The sequence below is a fragment of the Zingiber officinale genome, chromosome 2B, assembly GCF_018446385.1.
Source record: "Zingiber officinale cultivar Zhangliang chromosome 2B, Zo_v1.1, whole genome shotgun sequence".
NCBI lineage: Eukaryota > Viridiplantae > Streptophyta > Magnoliopsida > Zingiberales > Zingiberaceae > Zingiber > Zingiber officinale.
In genome coordinates, this window is record NC_055989.1 from 35,743,415 (window position 1) to 35,767,449 (window position 24,035).

Genomic DNA, 24,035 nt, shown 5'->3' on the forward strand with positions numbered 1-24,035 from the left:
TGTTAGATCATGACAAATAAGAACATCATAGCTAGACTCAATAACAGAGAGAAATTATATGAGGATAACTACAAAATCTGGCAACTCAAGATACAATATGTTCTTGAGGCTATAAAACAGGTTATGAAAGAACCTACAAATGATCCCACTCTATAAGGCATGGAAGGAGAAGGACTCCACTGCTAAGGGAATATTGATTAGTTCAATAATGGATGATCTAGTTTTTGAATATGAATCGTATCTTACAGCTCATGCAGTCTGAGTAACCCTTAAGGAGAAATATAGTGGAGTAAGTCTGAGCAAGTTTCGACAGCTGACGATTAAGTTTGACAACTATAAGAAGCACCCGAATCTTTCAATGGTTCAACACCTCAAGGAGATGTCAAACATAATTTGGGAGCTTAAAATTGCTGGTCATGAGTTGACCGATGAACAACAGGTTCAAGCAGTTATTCATTCCCTTCCAGATTCTTGAGACCATGTAACAGACCCTAACTCACAGTAAGAGTATTAAGACTTTCATTGACATCTCATGCCATGTAGAATTGGAGACGGAGAGAGTTGTTATTCATTCCCTTCCAGATTCTTGAGACCATGTAACAGACCCTAACTCACAGTAAGAGTATTAAGACTTTCATTGACATCTCATGCCATGTAGAATTGGAGACGGAGAGAGTTGAATCCAAAAGAATTTTTGGACTAGCCTATGTGGTTATTGGTTCTGTTGGATCATCTAGATCCATGAAAAAAAATGGTTTAAGAAAAGGAAGGGGAAGGGAAAAAAGAAAGAAGCTGCTCCTGTGGGACAGAGCCCAATTAAGAAGAAAGGAAAATCCAAGTGTGTCTTCTTTTCCTGAGCATTTTGTTGCTAGTTCAGTGTTATTAGCTGATTCTTATCCATTGTGGATTATAGATTCGAGAGCAACCAACCATGTAGCTCGGGAGTGAGTTACAATTGTAGAGTACCGACGGGTACCAGCTAACAACAAATTGATCTATGTAGGAAACAATGCAAAAGTTGAAGTCAAAGGAGTCGGCACTTGCAAACATAACCTCTGTGGGGTAGTGTTTTGTTTCTATATGATGTCCTATATGCTCCTAAAATTCAATAGAATCTTGTTTCTGTTTAGGGTATTATATTAATTTTTTATAGCTGGAGTGTTGAACTTAAGATTGACTCAGTGTCAATCGGAAATGATTTTTTATCAAATGGTTTTATGGTTCTTGATGTAGAACTAGATGTCAATTGTGCTATTAAGGGTTGTTTTTCAAACATTGCTCTAACTAGTAATGCAAATATCACTAATGAGATTTAGCATACTAGATTAGGACACATAGGACAAAAACGTATGAATCGGTTGGCTAGAGAGGGTCTATTAGGCACTCAAGCTAAGATTTACTTGTCTATATGTGAGCATTGTCTTATTGGAAAATCAATTGGGAAACCATTTGGTAAGGCTATAAGAGTTGAATCGTCATTGCAATTAATTCATTCGGATATTTGTGGTCATTATGAATGTGAAGGCTAAAGCTTCTTATTTCCTTACATTTATTGATGATTTCTCTCGTTTTGGTCATGTGTATTTGATTTCTTATAAATCAGAAGCATTAAATTGCTTCATTCGTTACTTGCACGAAGTTGAGAATCAATTAAGGTTAAAACCTTACGTACTGACAATGTGTAATGATAGAGGGAATATTAGACAACAGACAATCCCTGTAACTCCACAGCAAAATGGGGTTGGTGAAAGAAGAAATATAACTCTTCTAGAATGGTTAGGTTTATGATGGCACAAGATAATTTGTCGATCATGCATTGTTAGTTGTGGCCTATATACTTAACAAAGTGTCTTCAAAGCCAGTTCCATCTACCCTATATGAAATTGGACAAGCAGAAAATCGGATTAAGTAATCTGAGACCCTGGGGTCAACTGCTTATGTTCATGATAATTCTCACAAGTATGGAAAACTGGGACCTAAAGGTAAGAAATGTATTTTTATTAGATATCATGAGACCTCTAAAGGTTATGTTTTCATAGGTGAGCAACTAGATGGAACCATCTCCGAAATAGATTTGAGAGATGCGACTTTTCTCGAAACAGAATTCTCAACCAGAGGTGATGTTGATAAAAGTGTTCTTTTTTTTTAGAGGATGAGATATTATCAACAAGAGAGGTGTCAAAAGAGATGCCTGAATCTAGTCACCCCAGTGGGTGTGATTTGCCAAGCCATAAGTTGACTTCTCAACATCCCAACTTACGAAGAAGTGTTTGTAAGATTAAACCTCGAAAATGATTTGATATTAAGAATAAGGCATTAATAACACTCTCAGCTAACACAATGAACCTCGAACGGTTGAGAAAGCATTAAGATGCTTAGTTAGAGAAAAAAAAAGGTAAGTTGCAATAGATGAGAAAATTGAGTCAATGAGAAAGAATCAAGTTTGGGATTTAGTCAATCTTCCTCTGAGCCGAAGGGCTATTGGGAAGAAGTTGATTCTCAAAATCAAGAGGAAAGCTGATGGATCGATTAATCGATACAAAGCTCGACTTGTTGTAAAAGAATATACCCAAATGGAGGGTATTATTTTTAAAGAGAAGCTGAGTACATCTTAGGAGTGAAGATCATGAAAGATCGATCAAAAAGGTTTTTGGGTTTATCTCAAGAGACTTATATTGCTAAGGTGCTATAACACTTTAATATGTCAGATTGCAACATTGTATCCCAAAACTCTTGAAGAAATAGCCAAAATGAAGATAATATCATATGTCAGTTCTATTGGTAGTTTGATGTACACTATGTTGTATACTCATCTTGATATAAGCTATGGTGTTGGCTTAGTTAGTCGTTTCCAGTTAAACCCAAGATCGAGACACTAGAAAGTGGTGAAGAGGATATTAAAATACCTCATAAGGATAACAGATTATATATCTGTTTTCAAGGAACTAAGATGAGCCTGAGTGGCTACACAGATGCAGATTGGGCGAAGGACCTTGATGACAGAAAATCCACATATGGTAATACCTTCTTGTTAAATGGTGGCATCATCTCATGGAATAGCAAGAAGCAGGCTTATGTAGCCGTGTCGACAATGGAAACTATGTGACTTGGCTTGTGTAGCCTTGTCGGCAATAGAAGCTATATGGCTAGGCTTGTGTAGCTTTGCCGACAATGAAAGTTGTGTGCCTTGCGCATCAGTTGTGCAATAATCTGTCTAGTTGAAAAGGTTCCTAAAATATTTGAAGATTGCTGAGGACAGTGGGAGTCTTGTTACAGTGTATTGTGGCAATCAAGCTGAGGATCCCAAATATCACAGCAAAGGCAAGCATATAGAATTAAGTATAATTTTGTTAGGGATATTCTGGATAAGAAAATAATAATTCTTGAGTATATCCCTACATGTACTATGCTTACAGATCCTTTTACTAAATCATTAACTAAAGAGTCATTTCAAAGATATGGGAAGTCTTTGTGACTTTGTAAAATGTAACACGTTGTAAAATGTTATGATCTATTCAATGTATATATTGTTATATTTTAGATTAAAGTCTCGATGAGCATGTTGATAGATTGAGATTGATCCACTCACATGGACAATCATCTCTATTTGTTAAGTATAAATAGAAGTAAGAAAGTTACTTATGGGACAGCTTATGTAGCTGTGAATAGAGACATACCTATATACTTATAAGTTAAGGTCGCCTTGATAATTATGTTAAGATAAGATCATTTATGTAATGATCGAGGTAAATGTACCCACCATTTACTGAATCTGTTTAAGGGCAGATTGGAATTCATATGTTGAATTCAGAATTAGACAATAGGTATGTCTAGATCCAAATCTGTACGATGTTAAAATTTGAAAAAAAAACATACGCTCTTTTTAGTAAAGACAATAACATCGTAGCATGTGATTCATATCACATGTGCTATAGCGACAAGAAGGGTAATAGGAGAATGGATCTCTGCTTCTCTACTATGTAAGACCCTTGAGATTATAAATTAATTTACCTGTCTACTTCAAGTTATAATCAGTGTCTACTACTTTAGCATGTTTCCTATTGGCTATGGATGATTTAGTGTATGGAGCATAAATAGGAAAGCGACTAATTAAAATGAATAGATTCTAGCTAAAAAGGAATATTAAATAGATTTGCATATTTTGATGTTATTCACTAGTCGACCCATTTCTGTTATGTATAGAAATGATTGTAAATATTGAATATGGAACATACTCTTGACATAATAGTCATTATGAGAGATTAGAGATGTTCATATTGATGTAAATAAAGATTATTTAATCTGGGTAAATAACAAAACATGGATAACTCTAAGGTAATGGTTGTGTGCCACTAGGAGATTTGATGTTTCCTGAATAACGGATATATACCACCAAGAGAGAGGCTATGTGTCATTATGAGAATGTCTCTGATTCGTTCTATAGAGCAACTATGTAAGGTGTAACAATCTTCTTAGCAATAATTGCTCAGTGTGCTTGCTGTTGCACAAACCATTTTCCCTAAAGTATGGATTGGATGTTATTATTTGGTCTTTGTGACTAACTAGTTCTTATTTGGTCTTTGTGACTAACTAATGTTTTGTTCTAGTCTTTGTGACTTGATTATAATATAGTATGTGACTAACATGGTCTTTGTGACTAGATGACCTTTATGGATTGACTTGGACGAGTGGGAGATGTTAGAGTTAAGAAAATGAAAGGACACCCCTTCCCCTTCATCTTCTAGCCCATTTAATTCCTCTATTAATAGAGGGAGAGGAAGAGTCATCTTCCTCTTATATATATGCGTCCAAGACAAAGAAGAAAGAGGGAGTTTTGCAGGATCTTGATGTGTAAGAGGTTTGTGCAAAGTCGGGTTCGTCACATATATGAAAGGTCTCTATGCAAGGTTCGTCCGTGTGCACAAGATTGTAAGAGGAGAACATCCATTAGAGAGGGATTTGGCTCGTGGAATCTTGAAGAGCTTTTTGATTTGTTCGTGATTGTTATTCCGACAGCAAGTTATTCTTCGATATCTTCTCCCAGCATCACTGTGAGTTTTTCGTTTTGTAAGAAAAGCAAAGATCAAGATCTACTACGGGAGATCACTGTGAGTTTTATAGTTTTGTATTTATGTGTTTTTCATGCATTAAAACGATCAACATGATGGCCCTCCTAAGATGATTCGAAGCTAAGATGGCTTAGAAATGATGCTCGCTTGTTCCTTCAGATTCAGAATTGTAGTGATAAGACGTAATTGGTTTGATCAATTGAATTTGTTAAAGAACTAATGGATTACTTGAAATTTCTGTACTCTGGAAAAAGAAATCTCTCTCGCATGTATGAGGTTCGCAAAGTATTTTACCGTGCGGAAAAACAAGATTGACATCAATTATTTTCTGGCATTCAAGAAGGCATACGAGGAGCTTAATATCTTGCTACCCTTTAGCCCTGATGTTCAACAAGGCCAATAAGAGAAAATGGCTATGAGTCTGCTAAGTCATAAGTTCTCTCTAGTTCTGAAGTCTCCTCTTTACAAGATATATTTAGTCATGTTCTCCATACAAAAAGTATTGCACTGGTTACATTTAATGGTGCTTTGGTGAGTCGCAATACTCAACTAGTGACAATGGAAACAAAGGAGATAGGTCACAAGATTTTGAAACTTGAATGCCAAATTCGCTTCGTATTATGTGCAACTCCTGTTGTAAGCCCAGTCATACGAAGTTTAAGTGTAGAAAGTCTCGGTAAAAAAATCAACAAAAACCCTTGGCTTATATTGCATCCACTAATGATGCCTCTGATAAATCAGTTCTTATCTCTATTGACGAATTTGCCAAGTTATCAAAATATCAAGAATCACTCAAGTTCAACTCCCTCTATCACTACTATTGCTAATTCAGGTAAACAAAACACATTTCTTTCTTCATCCTCCAAATGGGTCATTGATTCTGTATGACAGATAATTCTAGTCTCTTTTCTATATTTTAGTCTAAAGCTAATACTCTTACCATGACTTTAGCTGACGGGTCTCCATCTTGTGTTCGTGGGTCTAGCACTGTCAATTCTACCACTTTGTTTTCTCCGTCCTCTGTGTTACATTTAACTAATTTATCCTTTAATATGCTCTTTGTCAATCAATTAACTCGTAATCTTAACTGTTACATTTCCTTTTTTTTCATAATCATTGTTTATTTCAAGATCTTTTGACAAAAAAAATTATTGATAAAGGACATGAGTATGGAGGCCTTTATATTCTTGACACACTCCTCAAATTCTTTTGCTTGCTCGAGTGTCACTTCTCCTTCTGAGGCTCATTCTAGATTGGGGCATCCATCTCTCCCTTAGCTCAGAAGGCTTGGTCCATAATATGGTAAGATGTCTTCATTAAATTGTAAGTCGTGTCAGTTTGCAAAACATCACTATCTTACTTCGAGTCCTAGAATAAACAAACGTGCTACTATTCCTTTTGAATTAGTTCATTCTGATATTTAGGGACCTTGTCCTATTTTGTCTAAACCTGATTTTAGATATTTTGTTACCTTCATGGATGATTATTCTCATGTAACTTGGTTATATTTAATAAAAAATCATTTTGAATTATTTTCTTTGTTTTATGTCTTTTGTGCTGAGTTAAAACTCAGTCCAATGCGTCCATTCATACGATGTGAAATGATAATCCTTGGTCTAGTGGCTAGCATATGAGCTATTGCCACCATGAGGTCTGGGTTTCGAATCTCAACATAACCGAGGTAAATACCTCTCTTATGTGCTAGTCACTATTCCCAAGACTAGTAGTCGTCCGTGATTTACCTCCTCTGTGTTGGCCCTGGGACAGATTGGCGAGGACGCTGGGGGCGAATGTACTCGCCTTTTGCCACAATGAAATGATAATCCTAAGGAATATACGTCCAGTTTATTCAAATCTTATATGGGTGCTTCATGAAACTTCTTGTGCTGATACCAGCCCTTTTATTTCAAATGAATGTTCCTAAAGCATTTTGGGTTGATGCAATTTTTACCGCATGCTTTCTCATTAACTACATGTAATCCTCTGTCATGGTGAAATCCCTTACAAAATCCTTTTTCCCAATAAGTCAATTCTTGTTAACCCCAAAATATTTGGTAGCACTAGTTTTATTCAGGATATTCGTCCACATGTCAGTAAATAGATCTAAGTCTTTGAAGTATATCTTCCTAGGTTATTCTCAGATTCAAAAAGGTTATAAGTGTTATTGTCCTATTATTTACAAATATCTTGTCTCAATTGAAATATCTTCCTTTAAAGTCTTTGAAGTATTAACAAATAAATCTAATAAGTTAATAATAGAAAAATTCCACATCAAATAATTTAAAATAAATAGGTTGTGAATGAGCTTTAATATAAAGGTAGAATAGTCTCACATCAAATACATCAAGGTAAATAGGTTAAAAAGTTAGTTTAAATAGATAAGTAGAATAGTCTCACATCAAAGAATTCAAGGCAAATATGTTAAAAAATTAGTTTAAATAGAAAGGTAGAATAAGTTAATTGAACCACACCATTAATACAACTTAAATATTATAGATATATTTTTAAAAAATAAAAAAATGTTGAGCTGCCAGTTTGAACTATCAATTTGAACTAGTGGTTAACCGCTAGTTCGGTGGTTTTTATTGGGTTGGAACCATAACCCTGGCCTACCGTGCCAGGCCAGTTACAGTCTGGATGGATACCTGGCTTGTTGACCCGGTTACAAGCCCAAGCTGGGTCGGCCCAGGTTCGGGTCTAGTAGGAGTGTAGATCAATTGCACTTCCGAGTTTTTAATCTTCTCAGCTATGAAATGTCGATCAATCTCCACATGTTTTGTTCTGTCATGATGAATTGGATCTTTTGCAATGCGAATAGTGGCATGATTATCGCACTTCAGCTTCACTAGCTTCTTAAACGCTATCTCCAAGTTGGTCATAACTCACCTGATCCATATTCCTTCACAAATCGCTATGGTTAAGGCTTTTAGTTCAACCTCTGCACTACTTCTGGAAACCATGAACTGTTTCTTCTCCGTGTTAAAAGATCACCATGGACTACTGAGTTTGCATCGAAGTATAAAACTATCTCTAAATTCATTCTTCTTGAATAACCCATTTCCAAGAGTCATTTTTAAATATCTAAGAATTCGATATACAACTTCCATATGTTCTTCCATCGGACAATGCATAACCTGACTTATGACACTCACTGCAAAATCAATATCTAGTCGAGTATGGGAGAGGTAAATGAACCTTCTCAATAGGCATTGATATGTTCCTTTGTCTACTTGAACACATTCCTCTTAGGTTCCATAAAGGTGCTTGCAGGTTTACATCCTAGCATGCCAGTCTCATTGAGTAACTCCAGAGTGTATTTTCGTTGAGAGATAAATATTCCTCTTTTTGATCGAGTCACTTCCATAGTTAGAAAGTGTCGTAGAAGACCAAGGTGCTTTGCTTCAAAATTTGCCAAGGATCGTTTAATCTTCGATAACTCTTCCTCATGATCTCCCATTAGAATGATGTCATCTACGTATACAATGAGGATGGTTAATTTATTCCCAAGAGTGCTTCACAAAGAGAGTATGATCCACTTGAAACTAAAACAAATTCATGCTTTTTTACTCATCGTGAGAACTTGGCAAACCATGCACACGGTTAAGTCCATACAGAGACTTTAATAATTTACACACCTTATTATTGCAATTGCTTATTTGTAGACACAAAGGAATCTCCATATAGACTTCCTCTTCAAGATTACCATCAAAAAAATATTCTTTATATCAAGCTGATGAAGTGGCCAGTCCAAGTTTGCTGCTAATGAGAGGAGTATTCAAACGTTGTTGAGCATTGGAACAAGAGCAAAGGTCTCTTGGTAAACACTATAGGATTGATTAAAGCCCCTTGATACTAATCAAACCTTGAGCCTGCCAATGTTCCCATCTACCTTATATTTCAAAGTAAAGAGCCATTCAACCCATAGTTTTCTTTCTTGGTGGGAGTTTAGTATGGGATGTCTACCTACCGACGGATGTTGAGAATCTTTGGGTGTATCTTCAAATGAGGTTGTCTCCTGACTAAGTCACACCTTGCGATGTTAGCTTTGATACACTTTGTTTGGAGATCAAAGAACAATTGTATCTTTGACGAGGGACCACTACAAAGAGAAAATTTGTTGGAATGTACAAATTCATGTTTACCGGACTTTGGGAGTGTTTTTTGACATGAGACACTACTGATTTCTGGGTATTGTACCTTAGTCTTGCTTTGATATATATATTTTACCTATCCCAAAAAAAATACTCCCTATGAATTTGGATTTTGGTATCAAATTGTGTTTGGACCATGGAATTGAATGCTCTAAATATTATATCAACCTCTAACCTTTCTTTCATAAGGAAAATCCAAATAAATCTTGTATGATCATCCACAAATATCACAAACCACTGAGCCTCATTAATATTTTTTATTTGCCCAAATATCACTATGAATTAATGTGATTGGTTTTGATGGACAGTAGGGCACACTTGGATAGATAGAAGGCGTGTGTTTAGCAAGTTGATAGATCTCACATTTAAATAATTCTGAACTGTTATTGATGATAAGTGAGGGAACAACCTTTCAAGATACACAGTATTGGAATTAAAGACGGACTTAGGATTGGAATAACAAACTTACTCCTAGAAAAATCATTATTCACCACTAAGGTTTCCCTAGGTTGAGGTGTCTTGAAGAGATAAAGTCTAGAGCACACCAATCCTCTTCTTCAAACCCAATTCAAAACACACATTTGAAAGAAATTTAGTAGAGCAGTTGTGATCACGAGTCAACTTACTGATGGACATTAAGTTGCACTCAAGTTTAGGATCATGAAGCACAGATTTAAAAGTAATTTCAAGTGAGTTGAATAGTCCGGTCCCAGCCACCTTAGACAGAGAGCCATCGGCAATGTGCATACTAAAATTAGTATGACATGATTGATAATCATGAAAGAAGGACTCATTCCTTGTTATGAAATCTAATGCCCCTGAGTTAATAATTCAATGTTTTGAATGTTTAGCGCACAATAAAATGCAGAGCATCAGTACATCAGACCACTTGTGCATGCACGCTGGTGGATGGGTTAGGAGTAGCATGTTAAGAAAGTGTGCTATTTAGAAGCTTCTGAAGCACTTCAAGTTGTTCCTTGGTGAACGGACTTTGACTCAATGGTGGCCGGTGGTTCGTCAACTACGTTGGCTGAGTTGGCACAACTATCTTTGTCAAAATTTGACTTTGATGATTTCCACTCAGCTGGTTTATTCTGTATCTCCTAGCATGTGTCCTTGGTGTGGCCATGTTTAGTGCAGTGATCACACCAAGGTCTTCCCTTCCCTTGTTTACAAGTATCTTGTTGATTTGAGGATGGGAACCATGGGCAGCAAGTGCAGATCCTTCCAATGTTAGAGATGGATGTTCATTGCTCATCATGACCTTTTTCCTGCTTTCCTCATGACGGACTTCAGAAAAGGTTTCTTTAAGGCTTGGAATAAGCTTAGCTCCCATCACTCGACCTCTAACTTCATCTAAATTCTTTTTTAATCCCAATAGGAACTTAAATGTCCTCTTCTGCTTCACTATTTTGTGATACAGAGCATTGTCTTCGGGGCACTTCCATCTGTGGCTCTCAAACATGTCTAGTTGCTTCTAGTGACGAGTGTGTTAAAATATTGCATCACTGTGAGGTCTCCATGTCGTAAATCATGAAGAATTGATTCAATTGCAAACAACTCTGATATATTCTCAGAACTGAAATAAGTCTCTCACATGGCTTCCCAAATTTCTTGTGCACTCTCATAGAGAAGAAAATACTCATCAATATCAGCATTAATTGAATTTATGAGCCATGACATGATCATATGATTTTTGGCTTTCCACTTCTAGTAATTACCTCTGCCACAGGTGAACACCTTGACTGATTGAGACCGTTGGAGAAAGTTTTGCCCGTTGAGTCTATGGTTGGTGATGAAAAGAGATATTTTCAGAGTTTCTAGAAGTTCCAAAATTTAAGAGAATAGAAATTTGATGGCCTTCAAAAGTATAACAGATTTTTCAGCTGTCATGTCATACCATGCAGGATGGCTAAGAATGAAGGCTAGGGTTTCTTTTTAAGAGAACCTAACTCAGATACCATCAAGATGTTTGGTGGAAGAATGATCTCATTTCTCATTACTTCAATTGGAGGATGACACATCCTAATATATTCATGATTTTCATGACGGAACATAGTAACAAATTCCTAAAAACAAGGAAATTGCCATTAATTATCATTCTAAACTTAAGATATCTCATATAAGAAAATCCAAATTATAAGAAAAATTGGATTTAGGAAAATCCAGATTTAATTCTAAATAGATTAACTTCGAGGAAAATTCAACCGTTTTTGTATTTAATATTCCATTGTATGCTAATGTGATTGTAGATAACAATAGTGCTCTAAAAGCCGCCGCCTAGGAACGCTTAGGCGGCGCCTAAGTTGTGGGAGACGCCTAGGTGGCAGGCGGCTGCCCACTCCTTGCCTTTTTGCAAAAGCGACGCTAGCAGGTATTGCCGCATTAGTTAGCCGCCTAGGTGGCTAGGCGTCGCGTAGGCACGAGCATCCGATTTTTTTTTAAATAAAAGTCTGTTAATGTAAGGCCTGACTTAAAAAAAAAACAAGGGGGAGCATGATAATAGGCTCTTTATTTACTTTAAGGCTTAAGGAGGAGGAGGGGCGGGGTGGGGGGGGGGGGGTTTAATTTGCTAATAACCAACTAATGGACACATGGGCTTAGCCCAATTGGTGAGGACTAGACCTAACCCTAGGGTTTAGTTCTTATAAGAGGGGTGGTGAAGAGAAAAAAAAAAAAAAAGAAGAAGAAAGAGGAAGGAAGGCTCTCGGCGGAAGAAAAGAAAGTAGGAGGGAGAAGTCTCGTGGAAGAAAAGAAAGGGAGAGGGAGAGCTCTTTGGCTTCGACCTTGGAAGGAAGAACGAGGCCAAAGAGACACCCCACCGCTGCTCCTCTCGTCACCTGCGCCAACAGCAAGCCTCCGAGCAAGGCACTTCTTAAATCCTTTTCTTTTTACTCCTTTGAATTTGTATATGCAGCAGGTTTTCGACCCTTCTTTCTACTCCTTTGAATCTGTGTATGCAGCAAGTTTCTGACCTTTCTTTCTACGCCTTTGAATCTGAATATGCAGCAAGTTTTCGACTTTTCCTTCTGCTCCTTTGAATCTGTATATGCACCCACGCCTTTGAACTTGTACATGCAGCAGATTTTTGGGAGATTTCTGGGTTATACACAGCAGGTTTTCAAGGGGGATTTGAAGGATAAGAGCAGCAAATTTTTGGGAGATTTCTAGGTTATACTCAGCAAGTTTTCGAGGGGGATTTGAGGGTTAAGAGCAGCAGGTTTTTGAGAGATATTGGGGTCATACGCAGCAGATTTTCGAGGGAGATTTGAGAGCTAAGAGCAGCAAATTTTTGAGGGGATTTGGGGTATGTGCAGCAAGTTTTGAAGGGAAATTGGGATCTATAAGCAGCAGATTTTCTGAAGAATTACTTGGGCTATTTGTAACAAGATTAGAGAAGTTGTCGAAGGGTGTGTAGCAGATTTTGACGGATGGTTGGTCACTTGATGTTCGAGGAGGTCTAGGAGTGTGGATGTTTATTTAGCTTTAAATAGTTAATGATGTTCATATTCATTAAGCTTCACGTAGTTAGTAATATGCATGCTTATTTGAGCCTACTTAGTTAATGACATACTTATCGAACTCATGTAGTTAATGGTATGATTGTTTAATTAGCTATATATAGTAAATGATAATCATATTTATTTAGCTTCACTTAGTTAATGATATCCATGCTTATCAAGCTCATGTAGTTAATAGTATGATTGTTTAATTAGCTTTATATAGTAAATGATAATCATGTTTATTTAGCTTTATTTAGTTAGTGATATCCATGCTTGTTGAGCTCATGTAGTTAATGATATACATGTTTATGTGAGTCTTATTTAAATGAATGGTATGAATGTTTATTTAATAATGGAAAAAAAATGAAAAATAACAATAATGATGAGGATTAATGGAAATTCTGTGAGGGCAAGGCCCTTAGAGGGACCCCAATATCAAATTTCCATATTTGGCCACGGTCCAATTACGAGAGTTGCTAACGCCCCGTCACCTGGTACCATGGTTAAACAGATTGATCAATCGAACAAAGGATAACTAATGTATCTCCACCTAAGAATGATATACAATAAATGCTAACGAAAAATGCTCCATAATATAATAATTGAAGGATACTCAAAATCATGTTGTGTGATACTCATAGTTTAATGTTTTATGGAAAAATGCTTATATGCCTACTTACTTGTATGCTTGACAACAAGTTTCAAGTAAAGGTAGATTTAATGATGCATGCGACTAGTTAAGGAATTTTGCTGCTATGGTTTGGAGGTGCTGAGTTAAACTCAGTAGGTTTGGTTTGTGGTAGGTGTAGAAACGGGTGACGTTGGAGGCTTGGACCCTTGACCAGACCGGGCTGGACAGTACATGTTGGATCGAAGCGTTCGATAGAGGAGGGGCGGGGGGTGAATATCAATTAAAAACTTTTGAGTGAGTAAATACGCAGCGGAAAAAGTAAAGCAAAAAGAATGACACAAGTAATTTTTTTCTCCTACCTGTGTCGACTCCTACTCCAAGGCCCACGCACAAGGGTGCTTTCGATGTGCAATCACTAATAATTCGAAATATGGATTACAAAAGAAATACAGGAATTATTAGAAAATAAAACAACCGACAATAAGAAAGAATACACACAAATTAGCAATTTGTCGGAGAGCCTTTGTAGCGTTGCAGGAGCCTAGAAGAGAAGATCGTGAGTTGTTGTAATGACTCCAGCCTTTACCCTCCTTATATAGGAGGTTCGGGGCGCCTGGAACCTCCAGGGCGCCCTGAATATGACATAGCACAAGCATAGTATTAACTACACCTTTCTCGGCTCCGGCGTTAGTTTGCTCATGCAACTCTAATTCGTAAAATAACTCGTCTAATTTTAATTTTGATAAATTTTTAGAGATTTTGTAGGCATCCACGATAGATGCCCACAAATTATTGCGCGGAAAAGCGTTTAAGGCATACCTTATTAAATCCCGGTTCTCCATTTGATGGCCTATTGCGTGGAGTCCGTTGAGGATGTCCTTACTCTTTGCGTGAAGCTGACTCGTCGTCTCTCCTTCCTGCATTTTAATGTTAAATAATCTATTTAACAAAAGATCGCGCTTCGTTACCTTGGCGTCGCTTGTCCCTTCGTGTAGTTCGATCAATTTGTTCCACAGTTCTTTTGCATTCTGATGCGGTCCAACCCGATTCAATTCTTCCTTCGTCAGTCCGCATTGAAGCGTATTTAGTGCTTTGAAATCCATTGACGCTTTCTTCTTCATGTCCGGAGTCCACTGTTCTAGTTCTAGTGGGATTCCGGAGTTGTCGACCGGCGCCTTGTAGCCTCTGGTGACGCTGAACCATTGGTCGAAATCCGTCTTTAGATAAACCTCCATCCACTTCTTCCAGTACGGAAAGTCATCCTCGTTGAACAGGGTAGGACGTACTGTGCTGAAGCCTTCAATTTGAGACATCCTGCACACAATTAAAAAGAATAGACAAAAAAAAAAGGTCCCAAGACTAGGTCTTGGATTAGTAGTGCGGGATAAGATAGAAATAATTTAAGAAGTGAATTAGTGTTGCACCAATTCAGATAGATTGCGACGAAAGAAAAGTTTCCAAAAAGGTAATAGTACAAGTTTGGAAAATTACGAAAATCTGAAAACCGAAAGAAAAAAAAAAAAACTAGTTTCACCCCCTGTCTGATTGGTGGTTGCACCAAATCAGAGCGGTATCTACTCTGATACTACTTGTTAAATCGAAGCGTTCTACAAGGGGGGGGGGGGGTTGAATATCGATTAAAAACTTTCGAGTGAGTAAATACGTAGCGGAAAAAGTAAAGCAAAAAGAATGACACAAGTAATTTTTTACTTGGTTCGGAGCCTGTGTCGACTCCTACTCCAAGGCCCACACATAAGGGTGCTTTCGATGGGCAATCACTAATAATTCGAAATATGGATTACAAAAGAAATACAGGAATTATTAGAAAATAAAACAACCGACAATAAGAAAGAATACAAACAAATTAGCAATTTGTCGGAGAGCCTTCGTAGCGTCACAGGAGCACAGAAGAGCAGATCGTGAGTTGTTGTAATGACTCCAGCCTTTACCCTCCTTATATAGGATGTTCGGGGCGCCTGGAACCTCCAGGGCGTCCTGAATATGACGTAGCCAAGCCAAGCAGGGCGCTCCACGTGGCGAAATGACATTGCGGATGAAATCTCACCTCCGAGCGCCCGGATCCCTTCCGGGCTCCGGACCCCTTCTGGGCGCCCGAACCCCTCTTCTCTAGAAAATCCTTCTCCTGCAAGAAAGAGTTAGTCCGAGACAAAATGCAAATAGTATTATCTTGCAAAACAAAGTGTTAGCACAGTTTAAAGTTTAACAAGCATAGTATTAGCTAGATTCCGTCTCCTCGAGATCGGAATCTAGTCATGATCTCGACTTAGATATCCAAAATGGATCTAAGTCGGATCGACGCCTAATGTTCCCTTCCCGGGAAAGCGTCCTCACAGTCACTCCCCTCCAGTGACTTACCTTTTCTTACCTGCCAGATGTCCGGTCAACCCTTCGACCCGTCTAGGCTTCGTGTCAGCTATCCAGTCAGTCCGTCGACCTAGCTGGACTTAGTGTCAAGCATCCGGTCAGCCCATCGACCCGTTTGGACTTCGTGTCAGCTATCCAGTCGGCCCATCGACCTAACTGGGTTTCATGCCAAACATCAGGTCAGCCCGTCGACCAGTCTGGGCTTCTCTTGCACACTCGGTCAGAGTGTTAGATAACAATGAAACTAACTTAACCTATTTTGTCATTCATCAAAACTTGAGTTAGACCGTTAGTGCTAACCGCACCAACAGTACACTTCCGAGGACCTTCCGATTCCACATAAAGAATAAATAAACAACGTTTATGATTTCGAGAGAATAAAGTAGTTTTCAATTTAGATCTCAGGATGTATGACTGATTTATTAATTACAAACAATTTTCTTATTTATTAGAATGTTATATGATGCATGGAGAAAAAAAAAACTTAGGGTCGTTTTAATTAAATTGATTGGCCGATCGATTAAACACCTCTAATCGGTTAGGTCAATCGATTCAAATAAGTTTCGCAACCAAAGAAGTTTGCGGGATCAATTGGTCGATCGATTGAACACTACTAATCGATTGGTTAGTCAATTCGCATGAGTTTTGCGAGAAACAACAAACAGAAGCCGGCAGAATCGATTGGTCAATCGATTGAACACTTCTAATCAATTTGCATGAGTTTTTTGAGAAACAGAAACCTGCCGAATCGATTAGCCGATCGATTGAACACATCTAATCGATTGATCAATCGATTGGCATAAGTTTCACAAGAAACAGAAGCATGCCGAATTGATTGACCGATCAATTGGGTTTGACAAGAGTTTCGCAAGAAATGCCGAATCGATTGAACCTTGTGAATCGATTGATAAGTTTCTACCAATCGATTAGCCGCAACGAAACAAGTTTATATTTTAATTTTTGAATTGTTTTAACTTTTAAAGTTAGGTTAGCAGCAGCACCTCTTCCTCTTCGAGCAGTTGCCTCTTCTCTTCCTCTTCGAGCAACCGCCGCCTCTTCCTCCTTTCCCTCCGCTTCTTGTTCTTTATCAAAGAACAGCATCTAGCCACAGCATCAGCCCTAGCTGCTGCCTTTAATACAACCAACAACCACTAGCACCTTGCCCTATTTCGTGACAACAGCCACCGAAGCTCGCTGTAGCTAACCAAGGTTGCCCAAGACGAAGGGAAAGCAGCCCAAGTGTTGGGCCGAAGCGTAGTGCCTTGTTCCCTCATTTCCCATCTTCGACAATCTCATTCTTTTCTTCGTAGTAGCTTTTTCTTATGCCAAGTTAGTAACATCCCCGAGTTTAAGTTAGTTAATATTATTTAATTGTATATTTGTATATTATTAAATCTTGTATGTTATTGCTTCGCTTGGCTTGAATTGATAATTGATTATTTTTTGAATGCTTGATAACCATTACTCAAATGATTTTTTTTTAAATTGATATTGATAATTTTTTACTTGTGTACTAAAATGTCGGGTACTATATCTTCTGAAGCATCTAATTCAATGTCGAAGATTCATACTCCTTTGAAGCGTAATTCGAATGATGTTGGATGGGATGGATGGGAATTTGTGGACTTAGTGGATCTTAATTATTTAGATAAGTTGAAATATAAGTTGTGTGGAAAAATTGCTAGTGGTAGAATTTATAGGATCAAACAACATGTTACCAATATCAAGGGAAATGTTGCCCCGTATAAGAAGCATTTAGATGAGGATAAAGTGAAGTATAAGAATGTCATTGAAGAAGCAAGAACAAAAAAGAAACAAAAGAATATGAATAAAATGGAGGTGAGAGAAGAAGTTGTTCTTGAAGAATATGAGGAAGATAAAGGGAGTCTAGGGACAAGAAGAAACTCGCTTACTCTTGGTCCTATGGACCGATTTGTAACCGTCATTGATCGCAAAGCTTCATTGAATGGAAGTAATAAGAGAACAACAACAAAAATTTATTAATGCAATTTGGAAGCAAAGGACATAGTGTGCACCAATATTTAGCTCGATGGATGTATGAGTCTGGTATTCCTTTTCATACCATTGACAATGATAGCTTCAAGAGGTTTTCGGAAGCAGCTGATCAATTTGGTCCAGGTTATCGTCCTCCAACTGAATACTTATTAAGGGAGCCCTTATTGAAGGAAGAGGTAGACAAAACTAAAACTATTAAAGAAGCAAGAAGAAGAATGAGTTTTGAATGGTTGCTCGATTTTGACCAATGCTTGGACTGACCGGAAAAGAACTATCATGAATTTCTATGTCAATTGTAAAGAAGACACAACTTTCCTTTCTTCTAAGGAAGCATCGGATGAAGCACATACCGAGAATCATATATTTGAATATGTGGACAAATGCATTGAAGAAATTAGGCCCCAAAATATAGTTCAAGTGGTAATGGACAATGCTTCAAATAATACGACGGCAATTCATTTATTGAAGGAGAAGAGACTACATATATTTTGGACTTCATGTGCAACTCACACCGTGAATCTTATACTTCAAGGAAATGGGAACCAACCTAAGTTCAAAGGGGTGATTGAGAAAGCAAAGAGCTTGACAATCTTTATTTATGCAAATCACAAGACATTATCAATAATAAGAAAGTTTACTAAAAAAAGGGACATAGTGAGGCTGGGTGTAAAACAATTTGCAATTGCTTTTCTAACTTTGCAAAGCTTGACGGAGAAGAAAAGTGAACTAAGAACTATGGTTGCTAGTGAAGAATGGAATGTTTGCCAACATTCAAATAGTGCAAAGGGGAAGGTGGCAATATAATATCGCTATGAGTGCCTCTTTTTGAATAGGGTAAGTTTTTGCTTGAAGGTGTTTACCCCTTTAGTTAAGTTGCTTCATCTTGTTGATGGGGATAAGTCATCTATGCGTTTTGTGTATGGAGAATTACTAAAAGCGAGAGAAGAGATTAAAGTGTCATTCAAAAATCAAGAGCTTCACTATCGTCTGTTATTGATGAGAAAAGTCATAATCGACCTGATAGTCCACTACATTTGGCAGCCTACCTCTTGAATCCTTATTACTCCTTCAATTACCAGAGCATAGGAAGTGAAGAAGTGAGCACGAATAGATTTTTCACTTGTGTTGAAGCATTCTTTCCCGATGATTTTGATAGCCAAAGTGAGGTAGTAAATGTGGAGTTGTTGAAGTATATCAACAAAACAGGGGAATTTAGAAGAGCATTGGCTATAATTGGATGTAAAAAAATGATGAAAAATATGATTCGGGTAAGAACTAAGTAATAATTGCTTATTTTATTTTGTAATTTTTATTGCTCGTTTCATGATTTTGCTTTTTGTTATTATTTGATTTGTTTTTATTTAGTTGGATGGTGGCATCTTTTTGGAAATAATAAACCTAAATTGAAAAAAATGGCTAAAGGAATCCTTTCTTTAACTAAAAGATCTTCTAGTTGTAAGAGAAATTAGAGTACTTTTGAGGGGATAAGTACTTAATTGCTTATTGTGTACTTACTACTAATTAGTAATTATTAAATGTCTAAATATGTATTCAATATTAATATTTTTCTTTAATGTAGATTCATACAAAGAAAAGAAATAGACTAGATACTGGAAGGTTGAACAATTTAGTCTATGTTCAATTCAATGCCAAGATCATAAACAAAAAGAGAAGACAAGAAGAAAAATAAGTTGATGTGCTACTTGCTAGTGAAGCAAACACAAGGATAGATTGTTAATGGTGGAGATGAAGATGTTAAGACAAATATTGAAGATGTAAAAGAACTTCACGAAGAAGAATTTGTAAAAGATGAAGAACAAGAAAAGGAAGATGTCATGGATTGAGTTTGAATCCGATACAGAGGAAGTGTTGGAGAAATATGGAGATGAACTAGAAGAAGAATTAGGGATATAGGATTATATGAGTTATTCTATGTCCTTTTGCTATTTTCAATTTTCATTGTATGTTGAAGTTGAACAAATTAATATTTTGAATTTTGATTAATATTTTGCTCCTTGTTAGTTTGTGTATTTTTGTTATTTCAGAATATTTTCATTGTATGTTGAAATCAAATTATGCAAATTTTTTTCTTAGAGAAACCTTCATAATCGATCAGCCAATTGTCAATCAATTGAAAAAAGAAAAAAAAAAAATCCACCTAGGCGTTGGGTGGCGGGTGACCGCCCGCCTATAGCCTAGCGCTTTTTAGAATATTGGATAATAAAGAAGCAATTAGCTATATATTTAACCCGGTGGCCTCACCAATTCAACAAAGTTGACTAGGCAATCGAATGACGTAAGTTTAACAGAACCCGTGTGACGTAAGTTTATACTCTCATCAATTAACACAATATAGGCTATAAGTGATCAAGAGCTGGTCTTCCCTTCCTTTTCTCCTGAGTTTTTTAAGGAGTACATATGATACTTTGCAAGATCGCTCAATATTTATGTCATATAGGTGAACCAAAATATAGAAGATCAATGATCTCCTAGCTGTGTTAGTCCGTATTGTGAACAGCACAAAACCAAACGATAGGAGATGAATGAAGAAAAACACCAAATAAGCTTATGCACACATGAGAAAAATGTGAACTATGGCAACAATTTATTGCTAACATCAAACAAGAATAGATTTTGGCTAGAAGCATACGGGATAATAATTTCCAGAGACAGGTTGGTTGACTTGAAGGTTCCAATCTGATCTATGATCACGGATCTACATCAGCAATAGCAACAATATAAGTATATGAGAAAGTTCTGTAAGTTTCAACTATTTGATGTTAGTTGAATCTTCAAAAGCAATGAAACTATTTAATTTTCATCTAAAATATATAAATGTACACCACACATAAATTCTCTTTCAGAAATAAGTAAAGATGACATCATAAAAGCACATTGCAAAACTTATAAGTAAAGATGATTTTCATCTTCACAAACTAATTTCCTAAGCAAAATCTACAAATTTGAGGATGTAAGAAAAGCATTTGGCAATGAGAAACTGAAGTACAAAATCTTTAAAAACAATACCATCATTAAGAGTCACAATGTCCATTGTCTTCTGTTCCACTTCGGATATGGCAAGGGTCATGAGCTTCTTAATGGTAGAGTTAGCAAAGTTGGGTGCGGTGCAGTTATGGAGGTTGCATTAATATATTAAACTCTCAGTCCACCCTAAAGGGACTAAAGAAAATTCTGACCTTACTAGGAAGCACACTGCAAATCAAGTTTTCTGGATCTAATGGTACAAAGAAAGGACAATAACATTCATATATAGGACTCCAGCATAATATCTAACAATTCAATACCCTATGTGAGACTAAACCCATCTCTCTTCAAATTTTGACTGTAACTTACTCTAAATATTTAATTAATCAACGCTGTTGATTGTGGTTGTGGAATCTGTAAACTACAACAAATAATAAAGAGTACTCTATTAACACCACAGGAATTTTTTATGGAATTATTTTACAAAATCCACATCCTTTTTTGGGCAAACTATTGCCTCAAATTTAAATAGGTCATGTGTGTGGAAACTACATATATTGATTATGTATATATCTTTTGCAAACACCTTCTGGAAATCTAGATGGCAAGATTAACATTCAATGGTCATGGAGATGGAAGAAGCTTACTCTTTTGATAAAATCACGTCCATTTGAATCAGTGTAGAATGTTTTCCTGGTGTCCATAGTTGTTGTAAACTGAGTTACTACTTCTTTACCAATACCATCATTAGATGGTATGGGACCAATCTATATCCATCAATATATGTCAAATGAATAAAATTGACGATGCATTCATTAGAATAGAAAAGATATTTATAAGATGATAAGAAAGGGGATACTAACAATGAACTCGACTTCCACATGTTCATTTGTCTTGTGTAGTCTTGTGATCTGCATATTTAAAATTGTAACATGTTAAATCATGAAATAAAATATAACCGATGTACAAGAAGCAGCAGCAGCCTATCAGGTTGATATGACCTTATACACTTGATCCTTATGTGATGGTAAAAGGCGAATACGCTCGCCCCCAGCGCCCCTGACAATCCGTCCCAGGGCCAACACGGAGGAGGTAAATCATGGGCGGCTACTAGCCTTTAGAATAGTGACTAGCACATAAGGGAGACATTTACAAATTAAGGTAGGGTAAACTTTTTAACATGACTGGGCCCACCGCTTCGCGGCCCCATACCCCAGAAACCCCCGAAGGGATTTTTTGGGGAGCCTCAGTAACACGTATCCGACGGATAAAGAGTTAATAAGAGGGCTCGAACTTGATCCTTATGTGAAGTATGAATGAATGGACAAGGACCAAAATTATTGCTTCTTGAACACTACTTATAATGGCAGTTGTCCATGCATTATTTGATAAATTGTTCAATGAAGATCATGAATTTGTTTAAGTCTTACATTCAAATTCATATTAGCACTCGGAAAGAGAACCATATTGACCATGTAAACAAATTAACTTGAGAATGTGTACATGCGGAAAAATATCTACCATGGTAAATTGGTTTATGGAACCAAAAGAAGCCTGACACAAACAGATGACACACTGAACATACATTATCTTACACAAAATAAAAGGCCAAAATAAGGTGTTAGTTAACTGAAAAATAAATAAGTTATTCTTTATAATAGGTATGTTTTCAATTACTCTAGTTTCATATCCAATGGTATGAAATTGTAGACCTACCTTTTATATTAAAAACAAACAAGATGAAAGAACCAGAGAAACAAATCAACAAACTAGGATGAGGAAAAATAAATCCACAATCAAAGAAATTCATATAACAACAATAATAATCAAGTCTTATAACACTATTAGGATCGGGTACATGGAGCATCCTATCATGCCGATCTGATCAAAACAGATGAAACATTTCGTTTCGTCCACCGACAGACACCGGCATGACCTGACACTAGACCCAGCGACAACCGCAGAGGCATCACGCAACCCCATGGTCACCGCAAAGGGTCGTGCGGCCCTAGTGGCCGTGTCGGAGGGGTCGTGCGGCTGCGTAAGAGGGGTCGTGCGACCCCGCAGTAGTGCCGAGGTGTCAGGTTTTTTAATTAAAACGGAGTTTTTTTCTAATTAAAACTGAACTTTACGTTGATTATCTCAATCAACTCTTAGCTATGATAGAAGTAATTCAAAGAGACTTAATTAAACCCTAATAAAATTATTTAATTAATTATATATTTTATTTATTTTAATTCTAAAAATATATAATAAAATTTATATTTATTTAATTATTTATCTCCTAGCTATATTATTATTTTTTTAATGGATTCTGTTGAATACTTCTGAAGATTCCCTTGATTGTAGGGATTATGATTAATTTGGATTCCTTCGATTATTAGGATTGAGATTGATTTTTCTTTTCTCTCCTTATGTATATAAATACCTACATATAAACATATTAATGATAAGATAGAGAGATTTTCTCTTTTCCACATGGTATCAGAGCAATGTTGAAAGGCAAATCCTATTTTTTTCTGTGTCGTTGTTCCTTGCGCCACAGCATCGCCCGATGCTACCGCCCTCCTCTCCTCTTCGCGAACCGACGCGACATTTTTCCTGCGTTGTGAGCACACCGTCCTCCGTCCTCTCCTGTAATCCGGCGATGAAGAGAAGCTCGGAAGATCATTTGGTGAAGGCAAGGATTATTCTTCCTACAATTCCACCGTCCCCACTTATCTTCTTACATCGCTTGAGCCTTTCTTCGTTGTGTGCCCTCTTTCACCGAGCTGATCAATGACTTTCTCCGCCACTCCAAAACCGGATATTTCAATCTTTACCAACCACATCACTGCACCACTCTCTTCGGAGCAGTTGGATGGTAAGAACTACTCTTCTTAGGCCTCTCACATTGAGCTTTGGCTTGTTGGACAGGGTTATGAGACACATCTCACTCACACCGAAGAGGATGTCCAAGTCGCCGATCGTCCTCTATGGAAAAAGTTTGACGCCCGTTGTCTTGCATTATCCGAGCCACCATCCATCCATCTCTTAGGGATGTCTTCCACACTCACAAAGCATGTAACTCTGTTTAGACACAGGCTCAACAAATCTTTACAAACACCTCTCGGCGACTCTATCAGGTTTGTGAAGATCTCATGACCATCCTCAGTGCCCATCGGGTTAAGGATTCAATGTCTACCTATCTAGGTTCAATCCCTAGCCTTCTTTGTGACTTCAATGAACTACTTCCACCTGCGGTCACTCCTGTTGCGGAGCTTGAAAATTGGAAGAAAATTTTGTCTTTGGCTTT

At 37.1% G+C, this 24,035-nt stretch overlaps 1 protein-coding gene across 3 annotated transcripts in view; it reads right to left on the reverse strand.

Moving 5' to 3' along the window:
* The window catches only part of LOC122045587 (alpha-mannosidase At3g26720-like), an 85,402-nt gene that overhangs the window by 20,854 nt on the left and 40,513 nt on the right, over nt 1–24,035 (reverse strand). For 2 of the 3 annotated variants that reach the window (XM_042605870.1, XM_042605869.1), the window contains exons 20-22: nt 21,604–21,651; nt 21,388–21,507; nt 20,406–20,471 (exon numbers count right to left, since the gene is read on the reverse strand). In XM_042605870.1, coding sequence (XP_042461804.1) covers nt 20,406–20,471; nt 21,388–21,507; nt 21,604–21,651 — 234 coding nt within the window. Of the gene's footprint in view, nt 1–14,955; nt 15,498–20,405; nt 20,472–21,387; nt 21,508–21,603; nt 21,652–24,035 lie in introns of those variants that run through there. The other variant, XM_042605871.1, reaches the window with a different exon arrangement.